Source organism: Oryx dammah, unplaced genomic scaffold (assembly GCF_014754425.2).
Source record: "Oryx dammah isolate SB20612 unplaced genomic scaffold, SCBI_Odam_1.1 HiC_scaffold_17, whole genome shotgun sequence".
NCBI classification, from domain to species: Eukaryota; Metazoa; Chordata; class Mammalia; order Artiodactyla; family Bovidae; genus Oryx; species Oryx dammah.
The window spans coordinates 17,254,362-17,270,135 of NW_024070201.1; the positions used below are offsets into that span (position 1 = coordinate 17,254,362).

A 15,774-nucleotide genomic window follows, 5' to 3' on the forward strand; every position below is an offset into this window, starting at 1 on the left:
GTCAGCTGATTTCAAATTAGCATAGACAATGAAATTCCAGTAAAAATTTTGTAATGTGGAAACATGATATAAAAGTTTATCTTGAAAAATATATTGGTGAGAATGACTAAAATGTCTTTGATAAAAGCAATACATGAAAGTGGACTCTGTCCAGTCATATGAAACCAAAGTAGCCTTGACAGATGTTTATATATACATGTGTAAGAAATCAGTATATAGTTTTGACATAAAGTTCCTTAAATGCTATTAACTCTGGGTATGATGGGATTATGGGTAGTACCTGTTTTTTAAATATATTTTGAATTGCCCTCAGTGAACATTTTTTTAATTATAAAAATAATTGTTAAATTAAAAACACCAAATAGGGGAGCAGGGAAGAAATTAAATCTACCCACCAAAATTCTGATTGAGTCAGGCTACTGTAACTGAAAACTGAGATTTTTTTTAGAGCTTTTTAACTGCCTACAGAAATAGAAATATAAAACTCACTTATTAGCTGGATAAAGTTGAAGAGTGGGAAAGCATTTTAAAAAAGCACACTTTTTTCTTACTTTCAAAGTTGTGAGAAATTTATTGTTAACTTGATATTTTCTAGTACCAGTTAACAAAAAGCAAGTTCTCATGGAATGCTAAGAGCAAAAGTTAAAATTAAAGATCTGTGAAATCTGATCTTTGATGTGGTTTAGATCAGTGCTACTCAAATTTAACAGGCATTCTAGTCCCTGGAAGGGTCTGTTAAAACACAGATTGCTGAGCCCCTAAAATTTCTGATTCTAGGATAGAGCCTGAGAATATGCATTTCTACCAGATACCAAGTGATGCTGATGCATCTGCAGTTTAGGAACCACACTTTGAGCCCCAACAGTCTAGTTAATTTGCTATCTATTGATTTAGTGTCATTGTAGGACAAAGTTGATGCGCTGTTAACTTTTTCCTCTGATTGCTCAGAATTTTTTAGAGGGCAGATATTCAGTAACATGAGTGAAAGGGAAGTTTTGTGCTCTAAGTGCTAGACTTTTAGATGGCAAAAGTAATGACTAGAGAGCTGGGATCCGATTGCAGCAGATTTGGGCTATAAGTGCTCAGTCACTTCAGTCGTGTCTGACTCTTTGCAATCCCGTGGACCGTAGCCGCCAGGCTCCTCTGTCCATGGGGTTTTCCTGGCAAGAATACTGAAGTGGGGTGTCATGCGTCCTCCAGAGGATCTTCCTGACCCAGAGATCGAACCTACATCTCCTGCATTGCAGGTGGATTCTTTACCACTGAGCCACCGGGGAAGCCCTTGGGCTATAGCATCACCTGGTTTTCTCAGAAAGCAGCTCAGGCTTCCAAGCAAATAACACAATTTGGCTTCCAGAGTTCATTGCTATAAAGCATGAGAGAAGACCTTGACCTAAAATATTTTGAAGGCAAAAATAACTAAACTCCATCTCTACCTGGTAACTTTTAAAATATCTGATTTTCACAGAGAACTATTTTACCAGTTAAATAGTGGAATTATTTAATGTTATACGTTTGAATATTAAAAAATGTCCTTTTGGAAGACTGTGTGCTCCCAAGGCAGGGGGCATTGGTTTAAGCTCTCTCAGGGAACTGGATGCCACAAACCACAACTAAGAAAGTGTCCACATGTCACAGCTAAGAGTTTTAACACGTTGCAACTAAAGATCCTACCTGCCATAATGAAGATCAAAGATCCCATGTGCTGCAACTAAGACCTGGCACAGCTAAGTAAACTAAAAAATAATAATAATAAAAATTTTAAATGACTCCTAAATACGAGAGTTTGGGTTTGACTTTATTGTTTAGAATTGTATTATTGGGCCAGTAGATCTATATTATTTTGAGATTACTCCAAAAATGTGAAAGCTGTGTTGTAGCTTTGTTGCTAGTTGTTCTTGATTTCAGTTAAAGGTTCCTGAAATTACTATCTTGTATGTAATGAAGCAGTCTGCCTAGTCTTCTGTGGAGTCATTCCCAATCTGTCATTCAGGCTTCTTGTGACCATTGTAACAACAAGCCGGGTCATTGACTGCCTGGAATTAACTCTTGGTGTGCAAATGTTGCTCAGTGGTAAAGAATCTGCCTGCCAGTGCAGATGTGGTTTCGATTCTTGAGTCAGGAAGATCCGCTAGAGAAAGAAACGGCAACCCACTCCAGTATTCTTGCCTGGGAGATCCCATGGACAGAGGAGCCTGGCAGGCACTAGTCCAAGGGATGGCAAAAAAGTCAGACACGACTTAGTGACCGAACAACAACAACAAAGACAACAACCCAGATGTCAAAATGCAGCCTCAAAGGAGAGACTTGTACATTGAGGAACATAAGATATCAAAGAGAATCACATGGAGATGGAGGAAGACAGAGTATTGTTTTTGCTGGCACTGAGACACAGCCCTCTGATAACCAGAATTCCTATGGCTGGCCTAATTTATCTCTACCAAAACTACATTTTTAGAAAGTATGTTGAACAACTAGCCTAAAATCTTAGATATGAGAGGATTCATTTTTTAAAATCAGTGTCTTATAAATAATATTTAAATGCTGAAAGAAGCTTTGTACTTAATTCTTCATTATGCCTTATGAAAAACATTGCCATTTGCCTTTTGAAACTTGAGTTCAATGTTTTTACATCAACCAACATCTCTGAATTGAGATAGAAAGAAGCCAACCTACTCCTTTCTCCATCAGTCTCTTAACAAAAGAAGGGTTTGATTTCCACCCTCCATAACTAGATAGTAATAGAGAGTAATTTTAGAAAAGAGATCTTTGATGGAATATATTAGGAGGTAAGGATGTTAATGTGATCAAGCATTAGGGTCACAGCTAGCTCAAAGTCAAAGATAAAGCTGGATTTTCTGGGAGGAAGGTATTTAGAGGTACTTAAGCAGGAAGGAAAATAAGTTGGAAAGACTATGAGATCTGTTCATTCATTTGTTCAGTAATTGTTTGTTTACATGCCTAGTGGTGTATTAGATACTCTACCAGGTGTTGGGGATATAGAAGTAATAAAACATAGTCTTAGTTCTTAAGAAGCTCATAGTCTACCAGGGGAAACAAACAGACAATTACAATGCAGAGTGTTAAGTGCATTTTTGGAGAATGAAAAGAGCTGAAGATGGAGAAATCATATTTATCTTTAACATCACTGGGGAAGACCCAGGCTGAGGGCAGGAACAGGCTCCAATGCTCCCTGGGGAGAGAAAAGAGAGAGGCTTGGCCACCAACTCCCGGTGGACCCTCAATACAAGGCCATCACCCCCAGGGTCACTGTGACTTACTGGAGCAAGTGGAATCTTCTGAGTCAGGGTTCTTCTAGCTCTTTTTTCTTGTACCCAATTAGGAGACCTTCCCACATTAACAGGCAGCCAGAACCTGTTTAATTGTTGCCTACCAAAATGCCTGTGATCTAGCACTGCTCCTGAGATTATGGCCCTGCCCCTAAAGAGAGGGCCTTGTTTTGGGAGCTTCTTGGCCCTGAGAATGAGCACAGGCTCAGGAAGGATACACAGCATGAGACTCACAATCACTGGCCTCCTTCTACTGCTGGAGACAGTTTAACGTCTGAGGGAGGATGGGAAGAAAGGAGGGGTCAGCTCTCTCTACCCTGCCTCATTTACTCCTGGTTATGCTCCTACAAGAAAAGTGATGAGTAGCCTGAGACCCAGGGTAACTCTGTGTCCATGATCCTTGGCAAACCCTTCCCCTCGGCAAACCCTTCCCCTCATCCCTTTAACCAGGGCGGGTGGGCACAGGGCAAAAGGAAGCCTGAAGCCCTAAAAAAGGCTTTAAAACACAAATCTTTTGCAGAGGCTCCTCTTAGGAACTTCAGGGCATAGCTCCTGTTCTGCCAGACTCCAGCGCTTAGGCCTGTGAACATCTGGAGGCTTAGGGTCTTAGGATCTGAGCAACAGTGTTTTCCTCCACCAACTAGCTCATCCAGAACTAGCCTCATTTTGGTATCTTTGAGAAAGGGTGCTGGCCCTGAGCCTACTCATCCAGAGAGGACAATCAGAAAGGGTTCAAGGCCCAGACACTGTAAAAACTGAGGGGGAGCCGACCCGGGAGGGGCATGCACCCTGCTGTGGGATCACTGCTGCTGGGGACCACTTCAGGGGAAGGGCAGGGGGCAGAAGACAGTAGGGGTATGCGCAGGCAAGGGGGTCGGGGAGTGGTGGCTTAGGACTGAAGCACCTTATATGCCGATTTTGTCTCACTGCAGGGCTTTTCACTTCCCTCTGCTTCTAATACTCTTTTCTTCAGATCTCTGCATGAACCTTTTCCCTTAGGTTATTATTCTTGCAGGCTTTTCTCCAGTGTCACCTCTTCGGAGATGCCTTCTCTGACCATATAAAAAAGTATCTGTTACTTTTTTAAATGTCTGTTTTGTTCTATTATACTTGTTATCTGGCATCATTAAATGTCTATTAGTGTATGTGTTCCCACACCAGAATGAAGTTTTATAAGGACATGTTCTTCATCTGCCTCATTGCCGCTCTGTTCTCAGTGCCATAGCATCATGTGTAAGGCATAATAGACTCTCAAAAAACATAGTTAATAAATTAATGAAATCTCCTCCATGTTAAGACATAGAACATAAAATAATAAAACATTTGAGTATATTAAAATTAAAAATGTATAGAATTAAAGATACTATAAAGACAGGTGGCTGAGAAAACAAATTTTAAAATGTTGATAACAAAAAGGATTATTATTAATAACAACAATGGATTTATGTACAGAATATGGATATAGCTATTACAGACCAGTAATAAAAAGACAGCCAGTGAGAAAAAAAGGTGAAGAATACAAACAGGCAGTTCACAAGAAGAAAACATTTGAATAGCCAATGAGCCTATCAGGTTGTACTCAGCTTTCCTGGGAATCTGGAAAATACAAATGAAAACCACAATAAGATACTGTTACATATCTCTTGGATTGACAAAATGTGGAAGTCTTGATAAATACTACATGTTGGGAGGTTATAGAATAGACTCTGCTAAAATAAATTGGTACAACTACTTATAAATACTACATGTTGGGAGGTTATAGAATAGACTCTGCTAAAATAAATTGGTACAACTACTTTGGATAGTTATTTGCCAATATATGTTAACTAAGTTGAAGATGCATATCCTGAATGACCCAGCTCTTCAATTTCCAGCTACATGTAACCCTAGAAAAACTGAAATATATTCATTATTAAATAATAGCATTGGGGATAGCAGCATTGGGGAAATCTGGAAACAATGTAAATGTTAATCAGTATTCCAGTTGTATAAATTGGATTATTATGGTATATTTATATAATGCAGAGTTGTTAAAATGAATAACTTAGTTGTTAAAATGAATAAAATGAATAACTCTTTAACTCAGAGTTGTTAAATGTACTAACATAGTTAAAGGTATTAATAAAATAATGTTGATTGAGAAAAAAGACATTGCAAAACATACATATAGTATAAATATCTTTATTTAAAGCTTACAGTTACATATATATACGTGCTGTGCTGTGCTAAGTTGCTTAAGTCGTTTCAGGCTCTGTGCAGCCTTGTAGACTGCAACCTTCCAGGCTCCTCTGTCCATGGAATTCTCCAGGCAAGAATACTGGAATGGGTTGCCATGCCCTCCTCCAGGGGGATCTTCCCTAGCCAGGGATTGAACCCACAGCTCCTGTGCCTTCTGCATTGCAGGCAGATTCTTTACTGCTAAGCCACCAGGGAAGCCATATATATATAAAGCTTTGAAATAAAAGTACTGTATACCCCCAAATATGTGAGCATGATAAGCAAGGTAGCAGTAAGGTAGCAGTCATCTGGTTGGTATGGAGGGGCACAGTGTCAGTGAGGAGTACAAAGAGAGTTTTATCTCTTTCCCAGCAAATATGAAAAATCTTAGATTTCATAAAGCTGATTAGTAGGTAAAAGGGTGTTTATATTATTTTCTACTTTCATGTATATTTATAATGTCATAATTTTTAATCATTTTAATCTTTCTAGTAAAAGTGCTCATTTTACAGTATGTTTAGGAATACATTTCCTTTTGGTGTAGCTAACAAGACTACAAAGAAAGAATACATACACTTTCAATTATTAAAGTATACCCAAATTAAGACTACATTTGATGTCTTCCAAAGTGAAATTCTTTGAATTTGATATTAAAGGCATAAGAAAAGCAAAGTTAATTCCTCTGCTAGATGGAATAACCTAAGTATGTCTTGGTCAGTCACAAATGATGAGTACAATTAACAGAATTGACCCCTCAGACAATCATGAAGATTGAGAGAAGAAGCACATTCTTAGAAGTCTAAGCATCAGGATAGAAAATCTTACTGTTTGAGCTCATTTATTTTCATTTATTTATTTCATTTATTTATTTGCTTTCTTCCTATGGACATTGTGTAATGCAACTTGCAGCAATGCAACTTGAAAAAATGCTTCACACCAATTCTGATAATTAAATAATCTTCACATGCTCTTTAACACCTATCCATAATCAAAAGGTATTTAATCTGTAACTTCAGGTGGTTCCCCTTTCTCAGCGAAGTGGTGTTCTTGAATGGTGCACAGGAACTGTCCCTATTGGTGAATTTCTTGTTAACAATGAGAATGGTGCTCATAGAAGATACAGGCCAAAGGATTTCAGTGCCACTCACTGCCAAAAGAAAATGATGGTGAGTAACATTCAAATATATATGCTATTACAAGATTATCTGGTAGCTTATTAAAACTGACAGTTATCAAATATTTGGGAATATAAAAAGTTTTAATTTCATCAGGTAATTGTATAAGACAGTATGCTCACTAGAATGAAAGTTTGTGAGAATGAAAAAGGAAAGTTTTTAAACTATATTGTGTCAACCCTTGTTGGATGAGAAACGTAACATTATTCAATGTTTGCTAATTTGCTTCCAATTTGGGGTAAGGTAATTCTTAACAAACAAATACTAACTAAAACCAAAAAAGAAAAAGTTATGAAAGAGAGAAAGACCTTCTAAGACTTTTGCCACATCACATCACACTGGCCATCTGGTCTGACATTCGTTGACTCAATCAGTGACATTTATTGAATGTCTCCTCTTTATCGGGTTCTATGGTAGGACTTCACAAATATGAGTAATCACTATCATACTTATCCCATTTTAAGATGAAAAGAAGTTCTGAGAATTTAGCTTCCCCCAGGTCAGTGAACTAATAAATAATGGAACAAGGATTTAAACTTTGTCCAACTCTAAAATCTATTTACTTCTTCTTCTGTTGTGCTTTCTGTTATATATTTTTTAAAATGTATGGTAAAGCACTATAGGGGTTGTGAGGGAAGGGTTTGTGTAGGGACAGAGGAGGAAGTGATCAGTTCTACCTGGGACAGGAAAGAATGGAGAGAATCAGATTCAAGACTTGGTGGTCCAGTGGTTAAGAACCCGTCTTCCAAAGCAGGGGACGTGGATTTTATCCCCGGTCTGGGATCTTAAATCCCACGTGCAACTAAGCCCGTGTGCTGCAGCTAGAGAGAAGCCCTCTTGCTACAATGAAAGATCCCACTTACTGCAACTAAGAGCTAACCCACCAAATAATAATAGACAAATATTTATTTATTTAAAAAAAAGACTTCACAGAGGAGATGGTGTTTGAGGTGAGTTTTATAAATGAATTGGTTTTCCAGGAAGAAGGAACATAGAAGCAAAAGGGAAGGAGGCACAAACAGGCAGGTAAAGATGGCATAGGCTTAGTTTTTGAGGAGGAATAGATGAGACTGAAGCAGTAGTCATTAGTCAAAAAGTGGAGGGCTGCCTCAGGAAATGTTAAGAAATTTGCGCTCTATCCTGTAAGCAATAGAGGACCCTTGAGAAGTATAGTAATATCAGATTGGCATTTTAGAAAACTAACTCTGACAACACTTATATTTTGAGAAAACTGACTAGAAGCATGAGATTAAGTCTAAGAGTAATAACAGTAGGAATGGAGAACAGGCAGTTCACGTAAGAAAAATTAAAGAGGCAAAACTGATATTATTTGGTTGCTGTTTATAAGTGGGGTTGGTGCAAAAGAGTATCAGTGGTGCCCAGTTTCCTGATTGGGATAATGGACTAGATGGAGAGGCTAATTATTATTACCATGTTGATGAATAAAGGAAGTGGCTGGGGTTTGCCAGATCTGAGAGGGTGAATTAGTTTGGATTTGGAAGTGATCCAAGTGAAGATATTGAGTGAAAGTTGGAGAGGCACATCAAGCTGGAACTTAATAAAAATACCTGAGCCAAAGACACAGATGTGATTTGCATTTTTCTAATGATGAGGAATGTTAGGCATCTTTTCAAGTGTTTGTTGGCCATCTGTATGTCTTCTACACAGAAATGTCTGTGTAGGTATTATTGCAGGGCAACAGTGGTGTCACAGGCTCAGAGAAGACTTGTGGACACAGTAGGGGAAGGAGAGGGTAGGATGAACTGAGAGAATAGCAAGAAAAATAGATAGCCAGTGGGGATTTGCTGTGCAACACAGGGAGCTCAATCCAGTGCTCCCTGCCAACTTAGAGCGATGGGATGGGGTGAGACAGAAGGAAGTTCAGGAGGGAGGGGACGTATGTGTACCTGTGACCAATTCATGTTGATGTATGGCAGAAACCAGCACAATATTGTAAAGCAATTATCTGCCAATAAAAAACTTTTTAAAAGGAGGGGACATATGTATATATCTATGGTTGATTTGTGTTGATGTATGGCAGAAATCATCACAATATTAAGTAATTATCCTCAAATTAAAAATAAATTTTTTTAAAAAGATACAGATTTGAAAGTCATCAGTCCATAGATGAGAATTGAGCCCTTTGATGTAGATAAGCTTTGCTTCAGGAAGTTATTATATAGGAAGGAAGTGTTGAAGGACAGATCTGAGATGTTCGGCTGCCTTGCTGCCACAGTCAAGATTCAATCAACCCGTGATTGAATTTTCCTTTTTCTTATCATACCCCTAGATCTGTGATATACCTAATAATATATGGAGCTATCTTTGGCATTTTTGTGTTTACTTCCACATAGGTTACAGAATCATTCAAATTACAATTGAATTAAAACAAATAACAGTCACTGTTGGTGTGCCTCTTTCCCCTAAAATTAACATGAAAACCCTAAAGGGATTATATTTTGTTATTAATTGCTTCCCTGACCAGACTTGTAGCTTCGTGTGTGTGTGTGCTTAGTCACTCAGTAATGTCCGACTCTGTGACTCCTGTGGACTGTAGTCTGCCAGACTTCTCTGTCTATGGAATTTTCCAGACAGACAAGTTTCTTGTAGGCAAAGATAATGTCTAGTTCTTCTTTTTATTGCCTTTATACCTACTGTACCATTTTCTTATTGAAACTACTAGTACATATTAGTTGAACACAATACTGAGAAAATAATTTTATATTTTATCTATTAAAGGATGTGCAGAAAAAGTCTTTTGAAGAGAAATATGAAACTTTCATGGAGATTTGCCAAAATTTTCAACCAGTTTTCCGTTACTTCTGCATGGAAAAATTCTTGGATCCAGCAGTGTGGTTTGAGAAACGATTGGCTTATACTCGGAGTGTGGCTACTTCTTCTATTGGTAATCGTCTTCTACATTTTAGTAGATTCAGCACTTCCTACATTCTGTGTTACAGAGAGATGATGATGGTGATCGTGGTTTTTACCAAGCCACCATCATTAGATCACTGTGTTTCTTGTTGATCCTGATTCTTAGCTTCTAAATATAGCTCTTCTTATTTTGGCAGGAAAGAATTTCTGTTTTTTTCCAGGAAGAGAAATAAGACTGATTATTTTTCTTCTTTACTTAATAATGAATATGTCTTATTTTCTCTTCTGTCAATGTATTATTTTCTGGGATTTTCTTTGGAAAATAATATAACTCATGATAATTCCATTTAAGTTATTTCCTTTAATTGTTACTGGTCTTTTGCATACAACCTTTATAACACTATGATATTAACACCCAATGATTGATTCTGTTTAATAGTAATAGGAATAATGATATATATTTAAATATTCTGTGTACAATATATATTTTGAGTTTCTAATTTCTAAGAGTTTGGAATTAACAGTAATTAGCAGTTAACAATATCTTAGAGTGTGGAAACTAACAGGAATATCAGTGATCTATTGTTTTTAATGAAAGAACACTCTTTTCATCACTTAGGTACAGTATACCAGGAAGGCAGGGCATGTATGTTTTGAAAAGTTTCTGGGTAATAAGGAAACCCTCTTTTTTTCTACATTGAGTTCAACTAATGTTATGAACAGGAAAGTAGGCCCAGTTAATGACAGAGCTAGCCATGCATCCCAGGCATCCTGACATTCTGTTCACTATTTTTTCTGTAACATCTCATGGTATTTTTCATTAGGTTAAAAACATTTCAAAGCATGCTATCATCTGTCTTAAAAATAGAAATGTAGTTTTTCCTGGATATATACCTGATTAAATGAATTAATGATTAATTTGTGTTAAATATAATTCATCAAGCAGAAGAAAGTTTCACTGAAGAATGAAGAACTTATCCATAGGCATCTCAATTTAAAAGTATACTTAATAAATATCTGAGTATATATAATGTGCTGCTTTGGTAAATAATGGGTCTCAATCTTAACCACACTTATTTTGAAGTACAAATTTTTGAATATATGTATGTATTAGTAAAGGGAAAAATTTTTTTTAAACAAATCATCTAGGATTTGTAAAATGCAGTATAAATTAAAATAGCTGGCAAGATTTGACTTAAACTGAATGTGGCCAAAAGGAAATGTACAAAATATACAAAATTTCTTTTAGTAGGCAAAAAAGCCTAATAGTCAATAGTATTAGTTCAAATTATGGCTAATTGTGTTATAGAAATAGATGATATCAGTGATTTCAAGTGTTTTTTTTTTCCTAGTTGGTTACATACTTGGACTTGGTGATAGACATGTACAGAATATCTTGATAAATGAGCAGTCAGCAGAACTTGTACATATAGATTTAGGTAAGTAACCAAAGATATATTTCTTTGTTCAGTAAATACTTGGTCATCAAGAAATTTGTGTTGTTGTTTGCCTACCAGGATTGCAAGTATGAAAGAGAGACAGATATATCAAAACAATAAATATTGTTTATTTAAAAAAAAAAAAGCTTAAACACAGTGATACTGGAGGGAGTAGCTAATTCTGCCTCAGATAAGGAGTGACATTTAAGCCAGGTCAAAGAGAAAGAAAGGATAATCTAGAGAGAAGATAGAGCAGATAATGAAGGGAAGGATACTGAAGATATAACATGTTGTAGGAATGGCGAGAAATTAAGTGTGGCTGGAGTGAAGTTTGTATGTAGTTGAGTAGCTTGAGATATAGACTGGTATGAGATTATAAAAAGCCAGGCCAAGAAGTTTCAACTTTAATCTTTTAAACAATGGAAAGTGAATGAAGATATATTTGATCAGAACATAATCCTGTTTACTGGAAAGATAATTTGGAGAACAGTATTAGCAGTAGGAATACAAGTTAGGGGAGATTATAATAGTTTAAACAAGAGATGATTTGGACTAAAGTTGTATGGACCATGAGATTGGATTTAGGGACATTTTTGTAGTAATTTTGCACCAGTGATATAAGATGTGGAAACAAAGGCAGAGGGTACTCCAAGAAAATTGAAGCTTCTAACTAGGGAAAACAGCAGGTTTCATGGAAAATAAGAAACTGGTGAGCTTAGTTTTGTGTGTAGTTTTAAGGTATTAATGGCATTTCCAGGGGAAGTAGGCAGTTTAATATATAGGAAAGTAAAGATGTTGAAAATAGTAAGAGATGTAGAACTTTAAGCAAATAGAGTACAGTTAGTCACTGGACTAGGGGAGGTTCTAATCTTATACATCATTCTTGATGAAGAGGACTAACGGTAGAATTGTAAGGAATACCAACATTCAAAAGTCTGAGTCTTGAATATTCCCCAGAGGTCCAGTGGTTAGGACTCAGTGCTCTCACTGCCCAGGGCCCAGGTTCATTTCCTGGTTGGGGAGCAAAGATCCCACAAGCTGCACAGCAGGGCCCAAAAGAAAGAAGGGGAAGAAAAAGGTGAGTCAGAAAAAAAATGAGGAATAACCACCAAGTAATAGAATCATAGCAACTAAAGTAGGGCTATCTTGGAAGCCAAGAGAGAATAAATTTTCATGGACAAAGAAGCGCTGTGCTCAGTAGTATCTGATGCAGAAAGGTCAAATAAGATGAATGCTGAAAATAGGCCTTTGAACTTAATTAATCAATCTTAGTACTAAATTTGGGATAGAATGGAGGAAGTGAGATTGTGAAAAGGCAAGGATTGAATGGAGGTTTGGAAGTTAAGGACATGTAGGCTAATAATGTGGAACTGTTCTGCAAGAAGTTTAGAAGTAAGAGAAGAATAAAGAGAAATTTGTTACAGAGATGGGAGGTAAATATTTGGTCCCCTCCCCCACCCATTTTTGGAATTTTGAGCTGTTTTTATTCTTATTCATTTGCTCTCTTTCTTTTTTTGGCCGCACTGCATGGCTTGTAGGACCTTAATTCTCTGACCAGAGACCAAACCTGGGCCCTTGGCAGTGAGTGTGTGGAGTCCTAACCACTGGACTGCCAGAGAACTTGCTCATTCGCTTTCTTAAGATGGGAGGTACTTATAGGAGAGACAAAAAGATAATTAAAATAGCAAGGGAAATCATAAAGTATGTGTGTATAGAGTTGGCTTTATACTGGAAGCATGTAGAGGAAAGGATGAACACATTATCATTAGGAAAGTCTTTGACCAGAGGGTAATTTGAGAAATTATATTTGCTATTCCATCTTCTCTGAGAACTGAAAAACATGTTTATTTGCTAAGAATTGGAGGGATGGTAACGGACCCTAAAAGAACAATAAAAATTTTAAAATGGGTACCATGGAAATGATACCACAAGTTGACTAGAAAGGGATATATAAGACTGGCCAAGTATTTTAAGGGATGCTTTCCTAGGATAATAATCCTAAATTTGTAGTGTCATCATATGATTTCTTCCAGCAGTCCTCAATATCCTTAGAGTTAAGTTCTACTTTGAAATGGTAAGCATAGAGGAACAAGGGGCCAGGAAGATTTAAAGTACTAGCAAGAGTAATCAATTTTGCAGGCTATACCCTGAGCAGAGTAGGGAAAGAAGAGAGACTAACAGACTGGAAATCTCGATGAGTTTGAAGAGTATTTAATAAGAATAAAGGGGTAGAAGGAGAAGAGGTTTTGATTAGAATGTAGAATTTAAGATTACTTAGAAAGTACTGTTTTAGGAGATGATAAGTTTTATAGTCTAGATGTTCCAGCTGGATTTAGAAAAGGCGGAGGAACAAGAGATCAAATTGCCAGCATCCATTGGATCGTAGAAAAAGCAAGATAATTCCATAAAAACATCTACTTCTGCTTCATTGACTATGATAAAACCTTTTACTGTGTGGATCACAACAAACTGGAAAATTTTTAAAGAGATGGGAATACCAGACCACCTTACCTGCCTCCTGAGAAATCTGTATGCAGGTCAAAAAGCAACACTTAGAACCAGAAATGGGACAATGGACTGGTTCCAAATTGGGAAAGGAATATGTCAAGACTGTATATTGTCACCCTGCTTATTTAACTTATATACCGAGTACATCATGCAAAATGCCAGGTTGGATGAAGCACAAGCTGGAATCCAGATTGCAGGAGAAATATCAATAACCTCAGATATCCAGATGACACCACCCTTAAGGCAGAAAGTGAAGAGGAACTAAAGAGCCTCTTGAAAGTGAAAGAGAAGAGTGAAAAAACTGGCTTAATACTCAGCATTCAAAAAATGAAGATCATGGCATCCGGTCCCATCACTTCATAGTAAATAGATGAGGAAACAATGGAAAAAGTGACAGTATTTTCTTGGGCTCCAAAATCACTGCAGATGGTGACTGCAACCATGAAATTAAAAGATGCTTGCCCCTTGGAAGAAAAGCTATGACCAACCTAGCAACAGCATATTAAAAAACAGAGACATTTCTTTGCCAGCAGAGATTCATCTAGTCAAAGCTATGGTTTTTCCAGGAGTTCTCACATCTCCGGGATGTGAGAATTGTCCCATAAAGAAAGCTGAGTGCTCAAGAATTGATGTTTTTGAACTGTTGTGTTGGAGAAGACTCTTGAAATTCCTTTAGAGTGCAAGGAGATCAAACCAGTCAATCCTAAAGGAAATCAACTCTGAATATTCATTGGAAGGACTGATGCTGAAGCTCCAATACTTTGGCCACCTGATGCGAAGAGCTGACTCATTGGAAAAGACCCTGATGCTGGGAAAGATTGAGGGCAGGAGAAGGGGACAACAGAGGAATAGATGGTTGGATGGCATCACCGACTTGATGGACATGAGTCTGAGCAAGCTCCAGGAGTTGGTGATGTACAGGGAAGCCTGGCATGCTGCAGATCCATGGCATCACAGAGAGTTGGACACAACTGAACTGAACTGAAGTTTTATAGTGTAAGTTTTCACTTAGCAATTTGCTAAGAGCGAGTAAAACTGAATTTCATTAGAACAGATAAGATCATGGATATTAAATGATTTTCCCCAGAACGAATTCCAGAGTTAGGACAGAGAGGAAGATCGTGAGCTAGATCCAGGTCAACATTCAGTGAATTTGAGAGTAATTCTTAGAAGCTGGGTTATAGTAAATATGAGAATGAGTGGAGTTATTAGAGCCTGAATGTGGGAACTCAGTAGAGGAGTGAAATTTTACATGAGAATGAAAGGACAGTGGTCTAGAAGGGACAAAGTAGAGACAGTAGTATGCCAACCTATGTTCAGGCCATGCTAAATGCATCTATAAATGAGAAAGGTAAATTGGTATAGCTACTTTGTGATACTGTTCGGCATTATCTGCTAGAGCTGGTAGTTGTGACCCAGCAATTCCACTGTAGTAGAAATACACACCATGTGTATAAGAATGTTCATAGTAGTACTATTCATAATACTCCAAACTGGAAATAGCCCCAACCCCCATCACAAATAGAATGAATGAATAGTTTATAACCATACCACCCTGAATGCGTCCAGTCTTGTCTGATCTTGGAAGCTAAGCAGGATTGGGCCTGGTTAGTACTTGGAAAGGAAAATGGATGAATGAATTGTATTGTATTCATAAAATGAAATACTGTATAACAGTGAGATTGAATGAACTATAGCCACACACAACATGAAAAACAAATACAAATTAAGTGAATCTAGATACGAAAGAATATATACTGTATAATACTGATAAAATTAATCTACAGTGTTAGAAGTCAGGATAGTGGTAACCCTTTGAAGAGGTAGTTCATGATTGTTAGGGAGATGGGGTGGGGCTTCTGGAATGCTGGCTACATAGGTTTTGTAAAATCTCAATATCCATACACTTGAATGACTTTGTTAATTGATTCATTTTTCTTGTGTATCTCTTTGACTATCCATTGCTGCATAAGAAACCACCCTATACTTAGTAGCTTAAAACTACTATTATTATCTCTCATAGTCTATGGGTTGACTGGACTCAGTTGGACAGTTTCTCACTTAGGATCTTTCATACTATTGTATCAGAACCTGGGGCTGAATTTGCCTTAGGGTTAAACTGGGCCAGTTTCTAGGATGGCTTCTTACACATTTGATGCTTCATTGCTCCTCCATGTGACCTCTCTGTATAGCAAAGTAACCTGAACTTTTTGTGTGTGTGTGATTAAAAGTATATTAGTTTATTTTTTTTTAAAGTAGTTCTCCCTAAGA

General features: G+C 37.2%; 1 protein-coding gene across 1 annotated transcript in view; it reads left to right on the forward strand.

Moving 5' to 3' along the window:
• ATM (ATM serine/threonine kinase) overlaps nt 1-15,774 on the forward strand; it is a 156,326-nt gene that overhangs the window by 126,233 nt on the left and 14,319 nt on the right. The window contains exons 58-60 of the mRNA XM_040257918.1: nt 6,524-6,673; nt 9,422-9,587; nt 10,909-10,995. Of these exons, the coding sequence (XP_040113852.1) occupies nt 6,524-6,673; nt 9,422-9,587; nt 10,909-10,995 (403 nt within the window). The remainder of the gene's footprint in view (nt 1-6,523; nt 6,674-9,421; nt 9,588-10,908; nt 10,996-15,774) is intronic.